This window comes from Pholcus phalangioides, unplaced genomic scaffold (genome assembly GCF_987345545.1).
Source record: "Pholcus phalangioides strain wild (caught in Gottingen) unplaced genomic scaffold, Ppha-v1.0 ptg000007l_1, whole genome shotgun sequence".
NCBI lineage: Eukaryota > Metazoa > Arthropoda > Arachnida > Araneae > Pholcidae > Pholcus > Pholcus phalangioides.
In genome coordinates, this window is record NW_028301600.1 from 25069961 (window position 1) to 25090109 (window position 20149).

At 33.1% G+C, this 20149-nt stretch overlaps 1 protein-coding gene across 9 annotated transcripts in view; it reads right to left on the bottom strand.

The window, feature by feature from the left end:
* The window catches only part of LOC149085105 (nucleolysin TIAR-like), an 860358-nt gene that overhangs the window by 49973 nt on the left and 790236 nt on the right, over window positions 1–20149 (bottom strand). For 5 of the 9 annotated variants that reach the window (XM_089232906.1, XM_089232903.1, XM_089232909.1 and 2 more), the window contains 3 exons: window positions 16709–16804; window positions 10061–10145; window positions 147–291 (listed from right to left, as the gene is read on the bottom strand). In XM_089232906.1, coding sequence (XP_089089032.1) covers window positions 147–291; window positions 10061–10145; window positions 16709–16804 — 326 coding nt within the window. The remainder of the gene's footprint in view (window positions 1–146; window positions 292–10060; window positions 10146–16708; window positions 16805–20149) is intronic. The other 4 variants (XM_089232908.1, XM_089232907.1, XM_089232905.1 and 1 more) reach the window with 2 other exon arrangements.

A 20149-nucleotide genomic window follows, 5' to 3' on the forward strand; every position in this document is an offset into this window, starting at 1 on the left:
TTTCCAGCTCGTGGAAAAATCCATGCGAGATGAGGTTTCAAAGTCTGTATGCAGAGGCTATTCTGCAATCACGATTGGTCTTGTGGCATGAATTTGGCGCACAAGACTACATAATTAAGCACGTAACCATTCAACCACCCACCCACCTTGAGACTTAAGCCCACCTGTTGCTGCTGTTGGTTGTTTGGATCTCCGGCTTCCTTTCCCCACGAGCACTTCACTGTTTGGCCGTTTACTTCTATGTTATGGGTAGCAACAATGGCATGCGTGGCCGCTTCCTTGGTAGCAAATCTGCAAAAGAAAAACATAGATATATAATTGATTGGTTTGTGCGTTTTTGTTATATATTTTTGTAAGGAACTAGGAACACGCACAGTTAATGATCATTAATCACTACGTCATGTTTCCGTGTACCCTGACTGCATAAAATGAATGTTCACATAAAGAAAGTTTGCAGAGGATAAGATCTTATTTTTTTAGTTGCTTTAACAATCGATATCACAAACATGAGAACAAGAATATTCAGCGCATTTAGATGCTAATTTCATAACAACACCATTGTTCATCGAAATGGATGAAAACTATTGTTGTTCTTTCATGAAATGATAGCAATTTACAAAGTTGTGTTTTCTGAAAGTTGTATTTATTTGAATTGAACTTTGAAAAGAAAACTGGGCAAGTGCGCTCCCATATACACCACTGGAGACACGACCTTTCCTTTTCTGATGTATTTCGTGCACTGTGGCATGAGGCACTGAAGTAGACGCATTAGTAGATTCCCGTAATTTGAGCAAATGGCCCCCAGGTGGGACGGATTTCTCTCAGCTCATAATACGTCAAGGAATTAGAACTTTTCTGGATAATGTGAGAACCTGCTTTCGATCCCCAGTGGAGACCAGGCGACTTATTTCCGAGTTCACCTCAGCATTCCTTAATGTATTGGACTGAGAAAAATCCATCTCACTCACTATAGTGTTGTCCTACCGCTGGTTCGCAGACCGGTGACGGTCTGTGAGAATTTCCTGTCAATCCGCGAAACATTTTGCTCAGTTCATGTAGCTGCTACATAATTTCAGATTTCAGATTTTATAAATAAACTGCATGTCTCCATGAATATTGGTTTTTATATTTTTCCTTTTAAGTTATTTCTCACATTTTACCGGTCAGCAGGTATAAAAGGGTCGAAGAACATAGCTATTAGTCATGTTTCTGGACAGCTTCGCAAACTGTTTTTTACACCTTGATGGAATGGAGTCAATTTCGAAATGCCAGGCTAATAGATCCATTCTTCATACGAGGTGAGATCTGGACATGTTCAACCGAATGTTTTCTCAATGTAAGATTCTTATAATGTGTGGGTTAAAAGTCTGCGGATCTGATTTTGTTCTTATATCAACAAAGTTATCTACAAATGACTTTGTATTGATCCTTGAGACTTTTTTTATCCATTACGGACGATGTCATTTGTACTTACGATTGAACGATTATTAAGTGATGTTACACTTTTTAACTAACAAATATAAATATAATTTCATAAATTTCAATAGAACTGGTGAATATTTACATGCTAATAAAGTAATGGATACATGGTTTGTCATAGTGCAGAATGTATTAGGAAAAGCCGTCTCATTCGTTATCCGGTTGAAATTAATAAGAATAAGATCTGCACCTTAAACCTAATTTTTAATTTCTATACCAGTTGTATAGGTGGCATAAAACTACTGGTACAAACCATTGGACTGCGAGAAAGCAAGCTTAGGAGTGTATGAAAGCAAGATTATGGATGGAGCTGGGAAATATACCATGACATGAATTATTTACTTTACGTACGTAAGAATTAATTATTTATTTATTACATTGATTATTTAAAGGTATATATATGCCAGAAAGTAAATTGAAAATTATTGGTTATACGAAAATCAGAGTTTCACTTTCGATGTTTATAGTGCTGCCTTGCAATAAAGGCTAAAACAATTGGAGGCTATACAGCGTATATCGCTGCTGCAATCCAAACTCATATACGTCAAAATTGAAGATGGTGTGTTAAGCACTCAGCTGTGACAAGTCAAACTATTGCAGTGTCTGGTTCAGTGCATATAGTGTATGTACCTTACACTAACGTTACAAATATCGCACAGAATCTATATCATTATTTCCCTTTTCGAATCAAATTCGATTCGTCCGAAACGGAATAGTGATATATTGTATCACGAAGTATTAGAATATACTGGTAGACACATATCGTCGTATTGATATTAGTATAAATTTTGAAGCGGTAGAAAGGGATTCAAAATATCCATTTGATTCCTCTGATAGAATTACGAAATGCTTTTCAAAAGTGTATAACGAAAATATTATTACATTTTGATGAACTTATGTGGATATTTTCCTAATAATTCGAGCTGGTCCTTTCGTCCATAAACCGAATAGGCATTTAATCGAATAAGGAAGTAAGATGCAGAGTGAATCTCGTCAGTATCAAATCTGATCAGTCCGCGATAGCCCTCTTGCCCTCCCCTCCTGAAAACGAATTAATGCTTTAATGCAAGCTCCAAATGTTGATCGATACCGTAGAGAGTCAGTACCGAGATAACAATCTGCATTGTATGATTATCTCTTTTGTTGTAGGAGTTACATTTCCTGTATTATACAGGAAATGTAATATGTAGCCACATTTCATTCGAACACCGAGAGCTTCAAATCAGCAATATCGAACAGCGGATGAGTTAGAAAGTCCATTTTAAACTCATCATAGCAAAATTGTGAATACTAAAACCGTATCGTATTAAAATAAACTTTATATCGTTGGAGGTTTATTCTATCAAAGGTTTATATATATTCCCCCTCTTCTTCAGACTAATACTTTATACATAGTGTATTGGTGCAAAAGGTAATTTCAGAATCCGTCACCTTACAATCAACGATGAAATTTATAATTGATTCTTCAGAGAGCAACGGTGACTTCATGGATATATTTCAGTTTGATCAGTGAGGGTGAATTATTATTTTCTAACCTCAAGCTATTATTCAAGACCGTCAAGAAAGTAAAAAATCATTGGTAAGGTTTGGTTGTGAGTTTTTTGAATGTAGAGGATTTAAGAGAAAATGTTGTGTGCTTTTAAGGGGGTCTCATACCTTTTAAGATGGTAAAAATTTATGCTCTAGTAGAAAAAGCACTAAAAATATTATTTAAATACTGATTTATTTGAGATTTTTTACAAATATTTTTGATTGTATATACTATCTTATGTATGAAAGTTTATACGTCTTTGACACTGAAATTTCTGTGAATTTTCAAAAATGCATTAGAAACAGCTTGCGCGAATGATAAAATAGCATGACCTCAAAGAAATTGAATAGAAATTGATTCAAAATATAAAGGAAATTGTTCAGTTCATGAAATTAAGCAAAATATTGAAATTTTTTTCATCAATCTTATTTGAAATTAAACTTTAAATTTAAAAATTTAGGAACATTAATTTTTAAAATTTAATTTCAGAAAAGATTGAATCGACGAAATCTTAATTTTTTGCTTCATTTCATGAAATAAAACATTTCCTTTATTTTGAATCAATTTTCATTCACAATTACATTGATGTCAAGCTATTTACACGACAACGACACAAGATACAAACATATATTACATGCACTATGTAGCCCAAGGGACGGTAATGTCCTTCCAGCAGGCCTATATGATTTTTATTATTGATTTTTTTTCCTTCAGCAACAGCTCTTTTATGTATTATACAATATTTATATATTTTTAACATGCATTGGACAATAACTGATCTCAAATCACTGCATTTATATCTGCATTTTTGATCATATTAAAGATATTATATATTCTGATATGAGATTTAATTTGCTTAGTTGATTTATGTAAATTAAAAACAGTATCGGCCCCAATACCGACCCCTGTATGACTCCTTTTTTTACTTCCCAAAATTCGCTAATTTCTTTCTCCATTATGATAGCTTGTCGTCTATTGTAGTAGTAAGATTTAAACTATTCTAAGATAATTCCTCTTATACCGGCTGAATAAAATTTCTCGGTTAGGATATTTAGATCCACATAGTCAAATGCTCGTTTTAGGTCCAAAAATACTATTATATATATTGAATATTTATCTTTATTTATTCCATTATTTATGAAGCCCGTTAGTTTTAGAATTGCCATTTCTGTATTTTTGTTTCTCTGAAAGCCATATTGATTGGATGCAAAGAATTTTTGATGATTTAAGAAATTGATCAATTGGTATTTCATACATGTTTCTGAAATTTTTTAAAAACCCAGAATGGTGATAGGTCTATAGTTGTTTGTATCATTAGAATCTCCTGTTTTATAAATAGGATATACGAGGGAAGTTTTTAGTTCAGAATAAAATACTCCATTTGTTATTGAGGAATCCACTAAATCCGTTAACACATCTATTTGGTAGTGGGCAATTATTTTCACATCATTTTCGGCGTAACTCGATCATAAAAAACCACTTGCTTCTACCAAAATTTGTCTCAGTATATGACTTTCAGTTTCAAGGTAGGCATGGAATTTATAGAGGTGTCTGAAGGGCCTTCTTGTTCTATACAAGCACAAATATCTGCAGTTTCCTCATCATTATATTTATTTCTTGTAATAAATTCATGATTAAATTTATCTGCAAGTTCTGTTGGATTTTGAAAAAAAATTGGTAAAGTCTTTTTTTTATATAAAATCTTTATTTAATGAATTTTTTTCTAATAATTTGCCATCTTTTATTGTTTTCGCAAGCTTTAAAGCTCTCTCGGAAGTATTCTTGTTTTACTTTTTTCATGTATATTTTTAAATTTTTGTTATAAATTTTGTACTCATTTTTACGTATATAAAATTATGTGTGAATTTTTTTTATGTTTTTGTACAATTTTTCCTTGTAGTTTATTCTATCATATGCGTAAGCATTTTTAAAAACAAATTTGCAAAAACTTAGGTATTAGAGATATGTAAGAGTTTATACTGGCATGGATACAATCAAAATATGTATAAAAATGTTAAATAAAACAAAGTTATACATAACTAGTGTTTTTAATGATATTTATACTAGAGCGTAGCTTTCATCATGTTAAAAGATATGAGACCCCTTAACCAAACGCAAAATTTCATTCAAAAAATTTTAAGAAATTGGAAAAATTGCATAGGAATCGTAAACATACATTATTTATTATCATTCGGAAAAATAGAATGTAAAATGTTATAACATCCATAATAAAAAATCATTTTATCACATGATCTGATCGATATGAATATTGTAATGGTCAAAAAACTTTAATCGAAATTCACAAACATGATTGATAATTTAAAATTTTTATTAATCAGCTCTGTGGATAAAAATAAATATTTCTCAATGTCCTATTATTGAGACACTGTGAAAATTTCAATTAAAAAAAGCCTGCTATAATAAACTACAGCGACTTTTCATCACTTCAATAGTTTTTAATTAACGGAAACTAAATGATTGGTTGTCTTTCGGAGAATTAGAACTACTAAATAAATATCTAATTTCATTCTTATTCACGACGGACAACAAAAATTCTCTTCAAATCCATTTATCGCTCAGTATATGAAATTTTATATGTTACATTAAATCACAATAATTAATGTTACTCATTATATGGAACAACTCTTGGATATATTTTGTAATAATACATTTTTATGGCATTTCAATGACCTTTATATGTATTACCGATAGAATAATGCATTTAATTTTAACCATGTCTGATCTTGGAATTTGAAAATATTTTTCATGCATGCAAATTAGTCGATGAATAACTTTTTTTGCAAAATTAATGCTTAACGTTTCTCATTGTTTTACTCTTTTATTCATTTTATTTTTGCTTGAAGACATGCTTGGAGATTGAGAAATCGAAAACAAGCGCCTCTTTTATTTTTACTGAGAACTCATGTAAAATAATTGAAAAAAAATCACAATGTATTTTTTTTAATATTTGTTCTACGCCATCTTGCAAGTGTAAATTATCCAATGTAAAGAAGAAAATCGAATTTTCTTACAAAACTTATTACTTGGAAGATATTCGAGAGGAATCAATTTTTGATGTCAGCATCAAAGAAAGTTGATTGAATATTTTTATATATTTACGTACATAATTGAAGATATCGGGAATAGCGAGTTTAAAAAAAAACACAAAAGAAAAAAAATGGTGCTCTGTTTGTCTAGCAAAAGAAAAAAAAAAGAGGATTAAACTAATAAACTTTGGTGCTTAATTCTTGATAATTAGTTTTAAGGGTTCGGCTTTTAAAATATTCATTTTGAAGATGGGCGGCTAATCAGTGTACTTATTTCATGAAGAAACGAAGCCTTAATTTGACTTGCTAATGACTTAATGCGCGGTAGTTATTTCTCTTGGAAATTTTTCAACTGAAAACTTGAAAGAAATTGAAGGACTCTAAATACTAAAAAATGTGATCGCAACGCCCGGTGAGTTAGCAATGAGATTAAAACTGAATTGTGTCATGCGCTAAGTCTGCTTATGCAATGAATATCGCAATGGATTGGCTGAAGTTTAGTTTGGATGGTATAGTGTGATCTGAGCATTTGAATACCTTAGCTTTTAATGAATGGTGTTAAATATAAGCACATAAGAAACTTTGGTGGAAATTTGTGCATAATAAAGTAAACATCGGAAATGCTAAATGCAGGCAACATTTTGGTATTATCGAAGCATATTTCATAAGAGTATATCAGCAATGATCGCTTCCGGTTTTCCGAGGCTTAGTTTGATCTGAACTGGAGTATGCCGTAAGGTTTTGGAGACCACACCTTCAGAGAGACATAGATTTGGTTTCTTGAATATGTTTACATTAGAGCAATGTAGGTGTCGGGAGGATATTTTCAAGAAAATTATGTAAATAGTCATTATTTACCTTGTATTATGTCATTTTCCGCCTGTAAACAATCATTAATGCATTTCTCTGTAAATCTCGCGAAATTGACGACAAACTTGGTAAATCTGGTGACAGCGATGATTTGGCGATGTCATAGCGCCAAGAGAAGTGTAAAGACCTCCCGAGAATAAGGTAGAATTCTCGCGAAGCTTTTCTTCTTGCTATATAGTGGCTCCGCCTCCGTGGAACTATGAATTTGTTGAATAGATTTGGAACACGAGTTCTTATTTTTTTTTGGTCGCTCTGTGTTTCTAGCGTGTTTTGTCAAAATCGCTGCTTGTGAATGTGTGTAATAGCTGTTCTGTAAAATAAATCCGTGTTGTCCTTCGAATTGCATCGTGTTTTGCCATCTCTAGTGCTTGTGAGAGACATTATCTTGAACAATATGATCGAAGTGTTTAAAATTACAACGGAATGGATATGATGGACCACGAGTTATTAATACATCAATGAGTTATTAATAATAATAGTGAATTCTAACACAATTGACACGCTTAGAAAGAGATATGATAAACATAGTGGAATAAATCGAAAAGCTATCCATACTCATATAAGACAACCATAATCTTTTTTATAAGCAATGTATTATATGGTAGTAATTATTAGTTCTTTATATCGTGATATAAGCTTCTATATTGGGTTGCTCTATTTTGGTTATGTTTGGCATCCATATTTTTTATGGACATATTTTATCAGCCACCTCGTTGGGTAATTTGCCTGTTGTGGCCCTTGTATTTGTATTTGAAAATAAGTTGATACAAGTTGTTTTAAAATTCATGGTGTAAATGTTTCGGTGTGATAGAACATAATTAGAGACAACCGAAAATCGCCCAATACTGCATGCTCCAAATTGAAGCGGTGAAATGTTAGAGCGCGATTCCCTGCGAACGCCAAGTGATGTTCGCAGCAGCCGCTATCATTTGTGCAGTGTATCGCCAACAAAATAGCTACGTACGCGAATCAGAAAAATGCGGATACACATTATACATGAATGAGGCTGTGGACGGAAATGCAAGGGAAGCCCAAAGATTGTACCAAGAACCTTTTGGGCAAGACGAGTTCCAGATCCGATGAACCTTCCAGATCTTTCATGTCTCGACTTTTTTGAATATACAGTGAAGCCACTTTTTTCGGACACCGGCTGGACAAAAAATCCGCTTGTAAAAGAGGGTTGATCGTTAAGCAGGAGTTTTACTGTAATTGAATTGGAGCCTGAATTGTTGACGCAAAAACAGTAAAAAAGATGTACTGTACATTCGCCCAAGGGGTGGGCAAATAGGTCAGCACTACGTCATTTCGTAGTGCTAACACTCGGAGATATAGGCTAGTATGTTGAGACTTTACTAGGGGTTTTGGATCTAAGACTCTTACTCTTCTCTGGATGTTGGTTTGTTGTGCTGATTCAGTTAAATTGAGTTTTTCATCCTACAGTCCAAAATTTTGGACAGCTGCTGCCTCTCGATGGGGCTCATCACATTTTAAGGAGTGGGTTAATCACATTTTAATCAGTCCTTAACTCGCGCAGCTAAAAGTTCTCTATGAGTATTACTCAAGGGGGGTTTATGGTTTTCCAGAACCAATCAATATCATATATTATCAGGCAGAGTTTTTATTAACAATTATTAACGGGGACAGAAGGTAGATGTATACAACTAGATGACGTGTCCGTCGCTCACCTCACAATACTTGTAATAGATAACCGATGGCCCTAGTATACTCTAGGCCACTACACTCTGACCAAATGGCGGCGGAATGACCACAGAGCTCATCTGCCGACTGCGTATATCTGTATTTATTCCGTCAGAATTCAGTCGAAAGGTTCCAGAATATACATGAATAACCGTAATCTCTAAAAATATTTGCATTTCGAAACTTTTTCAATAGGGAAATATAATAGTTTGAGGCATCCATTGCTGTCACAGCAAGCTTCAGTTACATTTAACCCCTGCTTGACGCGTAGAACTATTTGTCCATGAACTTATTCACTGAAATGATATGTGATAGAGTCATGGGGCAAATAAAAGGTGGTGGTCCCTTCACAATTGCCAAACAGTCCAGTGTAATTCCTGTACTATTGAATAAAGCTAACGGAAGATAAAATTCAAATATATTCTATATGTAAATCACAGCCATAATAATTGAAATACAATCAATGCAGTAAAGATATTTTATAATGCATGTGGTATCTTTTGTGTTAATAAAGTCGTTTTTTAAATTAACTGAGTGAGTATTCATCGAAGATGCTATCAGCGAAAGCTAAGATGAAAAAAAAACTTTTAATTTTAATGATTGTGCTCTTAAGGTTTTCTATTACACTGATTTTTCCGTACATCATATCTTAGGAAATGACTACAAAAATGCGGAGATTTTCATATTTGTTTTTGTTTTGAGTTCGCAATCATTTTTCGCAAGTAGCAGAATCTGTGAGGAAAATTCAAACGAAAGGGTAAAAAAAAACCGTTTAGATGATTTTTAAATAAAGATAATATTTTTGAAAAGGAATTAAACTTAGTTAATTTTCTTCGTCATCATAAGCAATTTAGATGGCTATGATAGAAGATAAAAAAAATCAACTCCTCTTTATACTCTGCAATCTAAGAAGAGTGAACCGAGAGTGCATAATTATAATCATTTCAATTAAGAAATGACCTAAGAGCTCATAGAAGTTTCAAGTGGCTGCAGAAATTCTCCATACTTTCAGAAAAAATAAAATAAATAAAATAAAGAAAGAGAGAAAGATTTTAGAAAAAAATGAAAAGGTGAAGGAATCCGGGGTAAAACATAAATAAACAGCAAGAGTATAAAGGAAGGTGAGTGTAAAGAACGAAGAATAGAAACAAATTCACTTAGCACTCGGTTAATTGTCCTGAAAGCACACTTGATATTAACCGCTTTAGAAGTCTTTTGACTAAAGTTACAAGGTACTTAAAATAAAACGTTATAAAAGACATCCTTGAATCAATGGAGTACGTCCTAAGCGAAGCTGCCGATTTCGTGTCGCGAATCACCAAAAAAGAGAAAGAAGGATAAGTTGCCGAGTAAACGGAAGACAAAGACAAAGAAGCCGAATAATGGTGTTGCAAAACAAACACTGAAGGGATCTGTGACTTTATGAATGACTTACCTAACGAAAGCGTAGCCTTTGTCTTTAAAAACCCTGATTTCTTGTATAGGACCAAACGGAGTGAATGTCTTCTGCATCAGCTCCTCTAAATAAGAAAAGAAAAAAAATTGAACGGAAAGAAAAGATTGAACGCCTGAAGATAAGTCACCTGGATAACGTCAAGTTTTATTCTATTTTGAAAAAAAAAAATCCTAGAATCATTCGCAAACACTTCGGCGATCCGATCTTATCGATAAAAGCTGCTTCAGTTACGGTAAACGTTCACTTCTGTATTTTTAGTCAAGGTTAAGTTTCAAAAAGACGGTGCTTTTTTTTTTTTTTTAATTTAAATGCAACAATGTCTTGAAATAAATTGATTGGATAATTTGGTACTCGATCTTTTTTATACGTGTTTACGAAACGTATATCATTGAAAAAAAAAATTCATATGTTATAAAATGTTTTAAATTGCATCACTTACTTTTTTAAAATAGCGCATTTTATACGATTAAAAAAATCACGTGTTGAATATATTTGCAGAGAAAAATATTTCTAAATGGGCAAAATAAAAATACACTTGTCTAAGTAAAAATTAAACATCTGGATAATATAAACAACTCAATATAGCATGAAGCATTTCATATGTAAAGGGAGATAATTAGTACTAATTTGAAGAATCGATAAATTCACAATTGAAAGCATATAAATGCAGTGTAGCGAAAATTATACAAGGATCGAATTACTCGCACTACGTGAACTCAAAAGCATTTTGCTTCAACCAAGACAAAATACCAGAAGTACACATGAGGCATGTTTTACATCACATAATCTTACCCGAATCTGTATAAGATTAAAGTGTCTTTCTATATGAGCAAATGTATCTCCTGTCTACAAATTAAAGGACTCTCTTTCCTCGACGGTATTATATAAGTATATACCATGTATACTTTGTTACTAAAATAATAAACACATTGAAACTGTAAATTTTAAAATAAAATAAAGCCGTACCGAAACACACATGAACAGAAACTTGACGAGTGATAGTTTTGCTGAAATTAATGATAAGAAAATGCGTACAACGGAGCGAGAACATTAGATTATTCGCATTCCTTATTTCTTGTTTAGTGCTACTAATTAGAATAATTGAGTTTGGTAAGCACTGGAAGTCAGCTGTACTGTAAACATCAGAAAAGCAAACTTGGATATGAATCAGAAAGTGTTAGACATCAATTAATAATGCCAGAAATTTGAATTAGGACAATTTATTTCACTCGAAGTTATTTTCTACTGCAACAAGGCACCTAATATATTTAGAGCTAGAGTTTACAAAGAGTTTCAGATTAAAACAAGCCGTTTAACAACTGCACGTTGTTAATACGTCGCTTCGTAACGTCTTACAATGAATGTGTTCATCGCGTGATTTGAGTATAAACCGTACATAGGTACAGTCACGTTCTACAAGTAACTGAATTCCAGATTTCAGGAATGGCGATTAACAATGTCATTTGAGGGTTGTTTGCAGGAGGAGGATCCAGTCATTTATAACTATAGCCCATTTACATGTGACGCATAACTCTGTTATTTGCGGTCCCTGCCTTTCAGACAGCAAATGAAGAAATACTTTGATTAATGGTGTTTGAGTTCTGCAACAGTTTCGCATGTTAGCTTTAGTGATGGGAGGGAAAACATTGGTCCTAAACCACCTTCTGTTTCTCCTACAAAATATGACAATTGCTAGTAGATTTAAAGTTTATTGAAACATGGTCTGCTTGTTGGGTGAGAGTGGAGTGGATATTTACTGTCTGGGTAAATAACGTAGAGTTGTTTTACGCAATGCGTTCAGCGTACAGAAGCGTACGTTTTAGGCTATTAAATCTTGCAATTCATTCTTGAACGCGAGGAACAACAGACGCACTTCCATGTTTCAACGAAATAATTTCGGGAGTCACGTACAGTCGGTTGTTGCAATGAAGCACTATGGAACCTAAGTCTGAATTATTTTGATAGTAGCCTTAAAAGATATTCTTACATGGAATATAAAATTCAGTATCCTCGACGTTCAAAGCCTCAAATCATATTTCCATATTTCATACCGCTAGCAACTACGTTCACAAATTGGACCGGAGCTGCAAAAAATAGTGGTGAATCTTGTTCTCCGGAGTAGATTTCAAATACATTATCCTCACAATTACGCCTCTCATCCAAAAATATAGGCCCATTTATTTGTATACCGAAGCTCATATCTTGTTAGAGTCCGAAAATCCCGATTTTAAGCAATTTATTGCATTGTTAAGGTGGAGCATATGGAGAGGCTAGTGTGATTTTGTCGTTAATAATACATCAGTTGAAACGTTGTTAGGGACCAATTTACACTTGGCGCATTCACGATGCACGATTTGGTCACTAAATTCCTTTTATGAAACAATAAGTGTCTTTAGAAGCCGGGATTAGGCTCGGCTAATAAACCGAGCCCTTAAAACTAATGTGGCAGGGACCGGGGTAATTTAGGGAAAACAACTTTCTTCTTGTGTAGAAGAGTTATGACTCCATTACCTGCTGGTGACTAAACTATTGCAGCGGAAACCGCGGGGGAATCTTCTTGGGAAAGAGCAGGCTTATAGCGCAAGATTTGTCTTGAAGTGTTTCGTTAACGGAGCAAGCTCAGGAAAAATCTCATTCTGGTTGCACCGAAATTGAACCGGGCCAATAAGCGCATAACACGCCACACCTTCTAGCTCTTATTTCTTAAAAAGTAGATCTAACATTGCTGGGAAGAACGCAGAATTTCTCTCCATCTTGAGCAAAAACCGTCGCTGGAAAAACATTTTTTCACTGCCTACATGCACCACAGATCAAGTTTCTCAATAAGTAAAAAACATTAATTCGAATATGACTCTTAGGAATTTTATTAGATATATACTGTTTAGATTTTTTCTTTAAATTACACGTTTATGAAATGAATGCATAACTAAAATACACTTTTTGGAACGCTATACGAAAATCCAAATTTTAAAATGCTGCTTAAATATGCACACATTTAGGTGTATTTGAACGAAATTTATTTTGATCATTTTTGTCGCACCACGGTGATTTTCTGCACGAGGGTTAATTAGACCGGGACCTATAATTTTTTGCAGAATCCGAAAGGCAGCATGTTTTCTATACTCACCGAGAGGTTAGCGCACCAACCTCTCGGTGTGAGACTCCCTCCGGTAGCAATCAGTTTCTGTGGTCATGTCACCCCGTTTGGGTATCAGACTTGCAAAACCTCTAAACATCCTACGGTACTTTGGGCGAGTAATTTATCGACCTGGGCTACCGCTCGCGGAATGAAATTTAATCTTAGAACAAAAAATATTGCATTTTCAATGTGACTCATGATAATGTTTCTCAACCGCTGGACTGCAGCTTGGTACTGACCCTTACCGAGACTTAAGGACTAATGTGTCTTTAATAATCAATTGTCAGTTTTTGATTAGTTCATTAACGTGATATTAGATATGAATAATTTTCTTTCGGTCCAGGATACATCAAATCAAGAGACCTTCTGGATATCATACATCGGCATAATATCTAGAACGTAATGTTATGAAACGTGATGTCAGTTTATAATGAAATAAATATTAGGTAATTAATATAGAAATTGATTCATTTTTAAGGTATCTATTCTTTTATTGTCTTAATTTTAATATATCTGTACGTGTTCTAAAACAGTTTGAGAACCACCAAAAATTATGACTTGATGAAAGTAATTCGGTCCTTCTCACCTTTTTTTAGTTTTTTTGTCGTTTAACCTATATTGCATTTGTCGTCTTTCGCGTTTAATTTTTCAACATTCTATGACGAATAATTAATTTTCAATATTTTTTGTGAATAACTCTAAGGTGCAAATTGTATGCGATTTATTTTCTTACTGTACATAATTTATATCATTTTTTTCACGCTGAAATAGACTTTTTGGGCTGTTGGGACGAAAATGTCCTTGTTGTTCAAAATTAATCACTGAAAAAATGATTCCCTCTCTATATATATTTTTAATATGAATTTCTTTTTTGTACTTTCGAATAAAACAAAAAAAAAACCTAACTAAAAATTTTTAATTTCACTTTAGAATAACTAAAAACTAGTTGACTACTGACCCGCATTCTTTCCAATTCTTAAAATTTACCATAATAAAATGCACTTTCACATATAAAACATTTACATTACATAATTCATTTTAAAATTCATCTAAAGATCGCGGATTAATATAAAAAAAAAATTATATAGGTTATTTTTTTTGCATGCACGTTGTGTTGAAAAAGCGTATATTTATCTCTTAATAGTATTATTTACCTCTTTCTATATATTTGTGTTATTAAGAATGACTTTTTACACAAAAGACACTATACATAAATCTCAAGATCATAGAACTCAGGAGTTTTTGTTAAAAATAAAATACAGACTTTTTTTTAAAATTAAAGAAAAAAATCCAATTTATATAGATAAATAGAATCGTGAATAAAAAAAACACAGTGGTTTTATTCCAAAAAATATTCTTTATTTTTATTCAGTGATTTCTTTTTGCTTTCTTTGATGTTGCCCATTCATGAGAATCAGGGACTTGGTTCTTCGTAACCGATTCTATAGGATGCAATCATTGCATCTCGAGAAAAAAAAAATCATTCTTTATATGCTTTTCTTGAAGGGCTAAAAATAGTACCATAAATCATTCTTACAGCATTATACTTGTCAAACATCAAGGATCGAAGATGAAAGCGTTGCATTCATTGAGTTACTGTCTTTTTCACAGTTAAGAAACACTCTAGCTTCTTGTTTATTGTGTGTGAAAGAAAACGCGTAAAATAAAGTAATTTCTTTTTTGTGTGCATTTATATTATTAAAGACTTGCATAAGATTTCTCATACACTCGCAAACAAGAAAAACATTTTTTTTTTATTCGGATTGAAAGGATAATTTAACTACTGTCAATTGATTATTGAAATATGACACTGCTGTTTAGTGGAATAAAAAAGGGTTTTCTTTTGCAGTTAAATTAAGAGCATACTTTAGAATGAATCCTTCATTTTTTCCCTGGTAATATAAGAAAGATAGCTTTATAAGCTTCTTTTTTTTTCGTGTAAAAAGATTTCCAAGACAGGTAGGTACACGGTATTGAGAGGAAAAAGAAGGAAATTTTATCTCTCAAAAGTTATAGCGAAAATGCTTGTTAAGAGTATGTAAATTGCGTATCATGTTGGAGTAATAGAAAAAGTTTATGGATTACGCCTTTTGAATATGGATGGATTTCTTTCTCTCTATACTGCTAAGGATATTGAATACGGAAAAAGTTGAGTGTATAAGATGTTTAAAAATAACCGTGGCACCATTGAATTATAATGCAGAGTTCCACTTTTTTTACTCAAATTTTGAAATCATGAGCTGTATTGAAAATACTTTGGATTTGCGCTTTCTAAAACGTTGATATATTTTCTCTTTTATCCATTATATTACTGAAAAGAAACCCGTACATTATAAAAAAGTCTCTTGATCCTTAATCTAAATAAAATATAAAATCACTTCCAAAAATGGATAGATGTATAATACAGTGAAAATTATAATATCAGTCGGTAAAATAATATACAGCATAAATACATAGTACTCTTGAAAAATTTTGAAAGTCACAAGGTATTTGGTGGATATCATTACGGCAAATATGCTTTTGAGTTCACATGATACGAACATCAACACAGCACTGCAAAACTGAAAAATGTATGCCATAAATTTATGAACATAAAATGAGCATGTAGAATCACTGATATATGAAATATTACTAATACGTGATTCCATTATCATTTTCAGTACAATTTTACTTACCCTAATGAATTAAAATATCTACAATACAACATATACAACTGTATTGAAAGACACTGAGCCTTGATATTCGATTAAATCAAAATTATCTCTTACCTGGTAATAATCTGGTTTCCATATTTATATACGAGTCATCTATCTGCTCTTTCAAAAAAAAATTCTTAAATTTATACAAATAATGAATCCACTTACCATTTTGCAAAACAATGTTTAAAAAGATATCGAAAATCTTCCTTTTTGCATGTTTAATTCCGCAGAAGATTTTCTTCTCTGTATAGAAGATACAGGTGATGAAGGACGTAATTCCTGGATCGCATCAAGTACAACAACACGTTTCACAAAAATCTCTGTATATGTTTTATCCAATGCTTTTTCTATAATATCCAATTTTTGTTTATGCAAAATACTCACCGAACGATAATTAATAATTATTTTTTAATACTCTCATTCAAGTGTATCTTGTTTCACACAACGCGTTTGTTCCAGCCTCTATAGTATCATAATGTTGTACACGCTAATGTGGAGCACAGATAAATCAAACAATACTGAACTCACCTAGAAAGAAAAAAAATATATTATTTAACATTCTTTTTTTTCCTGCAAAATTCTGGAAACGAACTTCTTAAAAAATTAAATCACAAGAATATTTTTAGCATTCATGACAATAACTTAAATGTGGATTCGAGAATTATTGTTGCAAGAAACATATCAAACACAATGCGAATAGCTTGTATCTACTAGTGATTATGAAATTTCAGTTGTCGGATTACAATACAGGATATAACATGAAACACACCTCATTTTAGATAAGATTACCTGACAAGCCTTGAGTGATCCCGCCGCAGTAGACTGTGCAGTTGGTAGGACTAGATTGGTTGTACACTTCATCAAAAGTAAGGGGCTTCGCATTAGCTAAATAAAGAGAGAAAAAAAAGGACAAGTATGTAGTATAAATGACATAAACATATATTTCGGAATCTGCACTCCATAAAAAGATAGAACAAAAAGTATATTCAATAAACACATCGTCCTCCTTATGTCAGAGACACGAATGCGTAAATTTTCACTTTTTTGGGTTATCAGCTGGTTGGATAACTCATCTTGTTATCAAAGTTTTTCCAGAAACCCGAATATGTATCCCCTCTTGAAAAACATGTTACAAAATATTTTATTAAAATGAAATCCATAGAGTAACATGGGTAGAGTAAACATTCAAACGTGACTTCCCAAGTTTTCGAAACAAATTTGCACATTCATATTTTTAGCATAAGAGGGGGGAACACAATCATGGGCGGGGATATTGGGGGGGGGCAATTGCCCTCCGCGTCAAAGGTGGAGTCGATTGATCTAATGTATATATGTATATATGAACTGACATCATCATCATCGTGCCCTCCCAGACTTCCAAGTCTGTCTCCGCCTATGATCACAATATAATATTTTGATTTAACATTAGTCAACGTGCTGAAACGTTAGCTCGCTTAAAGGTTGTCACAACCTCTGGGGCTTGAAAAAATCGATCATTTCAAAAATGACTAAAAAAAATTTCACTTAATTGCAAATCAAATTTGTGTCAACAGGTAATTGGTCAAAATAAGACGAAAAAAGAAATGTATTACAGTGTAAAAATATCCAATGAATAAACTTTGAACTAGTTTTCATCAGATCGACAGTTTGCTGCTCACCATTAAGATAAAAAAATGAAACTAGTGCACCAAAATTTCTGAATTGTAGTGGAAATATTTATACACCACATGTTAGTAAAATGAATCTTGAACGTGGATATCTGACCACTGTTTATGTCTGATAGTGACAGGAACCGAAAGACACCGAGGCTCTGTCACACTAGCTGATGTAAGCACATTGTCCACAAGGACTCGGGTGCCTCCGAGAAACCTAACCATTTATTGTAACATTATATATATCTGACCACCAAGATTTTATGAATTTTAAAACTTGAATAAAAGATGTTTCAAAAATTTGTATTCAACATTTTTTAGTAAATACTTTCCATCAGTCAATTGCTGAATGGGATTTAATTCCACTGAACCAAGTCAATATCATCTCTAGAAAATTTCAGAAATTTTCGTGAAGATTTTTTTTCAATGATCGATCTCAGAAAAACGTGTTCGAAGTTCGTATCTTTGATAGTTTTACGCTGTCATTCAATTTTTTTTGTTTTATTTTTGAGGAACCGGTTAACCCAGTCTTTCTTAATGGTTTTTTTCCCATCGCCTCATTCGAACCATATTTTCTTCTCGTGCCCCCCCCCCCCCTGTTTTATTCAGGACCCCCATCCACCTTTATCCGAGAGCAAAGGTGGATTTATAATTTCTCCGCTTTCCTCCTGTTCTAGTCTAATTTTCTTGACTTCTAATTCCTCAAACATGTCGCCCTAAGATATAGCATACGTTGCCTCCCTCCACCCTCTCGTAAATACGCTATTGTCTAGGGACGGGCACTTTCTAATCATTTCATAGATGTTTTGTGTAAATTTATAGGCAAATTCTCTAAATAATTTCGGACCCCTGGATTCATCTGTAGACCCTGGGCTTCAGTAAGCATCTATCTTATGGAAGTTCTATACAACGCCATCTGATCATCGTGGCAGCCCCAACGATAATAATGATATAGGCATACACTTGGCTGAAATTAATACGTCTTATATATTTACATACTAACGCTAGAAAATCATAGTACCAGATCTCATCATGTAGTCTCTCCGTGGACAACATGAGTCTAAGAAGGTTCTCGGACCCAAGCTCAGATAGGCCCATTTGTTAAAATAGCCTTGGCTCTATAGGCAGTGAGTTCTGATAGATTCCGAATATAGTCATGCTTTTTTTCCGTACCATATAGCACTTGAAAGCTTGATTTTTCGCAGCCCTCTGTGGCCCCCAAACACCTTAAAATGCTCCAGGACCACAAGGGGGCCATATGGCACCCTGTTGAGAACCACTGGCTTGACTGACTGACGTGATTTTTTTTTTGCATTTGCTATGCAATAAAATAAAATTTTAGAGTAATTTTTGATCAGTTGACTTTTTGATGCCTCGGAGGTCGCAACATTCCTTCCAAATTATAACTAATATCTGAGAACTATAAATACTTCCGATTTTATTCGAATGTGGAAGATCTAATATGCAAGCGTATTTTTAGAAACCATAAATTGTGAATGTATATCTATGTTATTTTTTACTTCTCACAATGAAGATATGCACGAGAAATTTCATGGTCGTGAGTGTATTGTGAACTTCTTGTATACATGCGCTATTCATAAAGGCACTATATAAGAGATTTTAACAGCATCACGTTATGTCTCCCTTGAGAGCATTACCATGTCTTGATTTATAAAAAAAAAGCGTAAGTTTGACGGATTGTTCGCTGCTTTTTATTGATGCCGGCATTTTTGAATTATTTTCTACGTCGAATGTTAAATAAACATCTTACATTCTGGCAGGATTATTATGACTTGATCTCAGAGGAACAAGATGACATTAGATAACGGTTATAGCTTCATACATCAGGTTTTAGTACAGAGTTATCTTGAAAGAAAAACTTTCTAACGTGAGAAAGGGAGTTTTTATGCTCTTTCTTTTATGGGAAAGTACGTTCGATAAAGGAAATCCTGATATTGTCTGGCAGATGAAAGAAAATATTGACCTACAGGGTGGGAAGCATTTCACAAAAACTATATATTTGTATGTATTTTAAAAGTAAAATAGAGTTAATATAATTGGTGATGCAGAGTCCTAGCGAATATTTTCACGAGATACAGCATCTCACTCAACCTTTTATTTGGCCATGCTACTCTTATAAAAGCAACATGAGTTTCTCATATTTTTCAAAGGCATGCATATTTTGAGCTCGTTACGGCATTCATGCTTCTAAGCAACTCCTCAACATTCGATTTTCACTTGTGAGCTGTTCATGAAGTTTCTATAATGACCAGCAGAATGGCTTAAAAATACATATGTCTCCTATTTCTTGACAAGCTAAAAGCAAGAACGATTTTTGACCCTTGCATTTTAGAGGAAAATACCAAGTGAGGAGGACATGCTGTGCATTCTTCAACGATGATACAAAATTAAGTTGGCAAACAATAAATGACATTTTTATACTGTTTTTGAAATTTACGTAAATCTTATAAATACAAAACATTCCTTGAAGTGCAACATCCCATATTTTTAAAATTTTGACAATAATTATTTTTTTTTGTCATATATGTAATAGCATTCAGGTACCTCATTTGTTTAA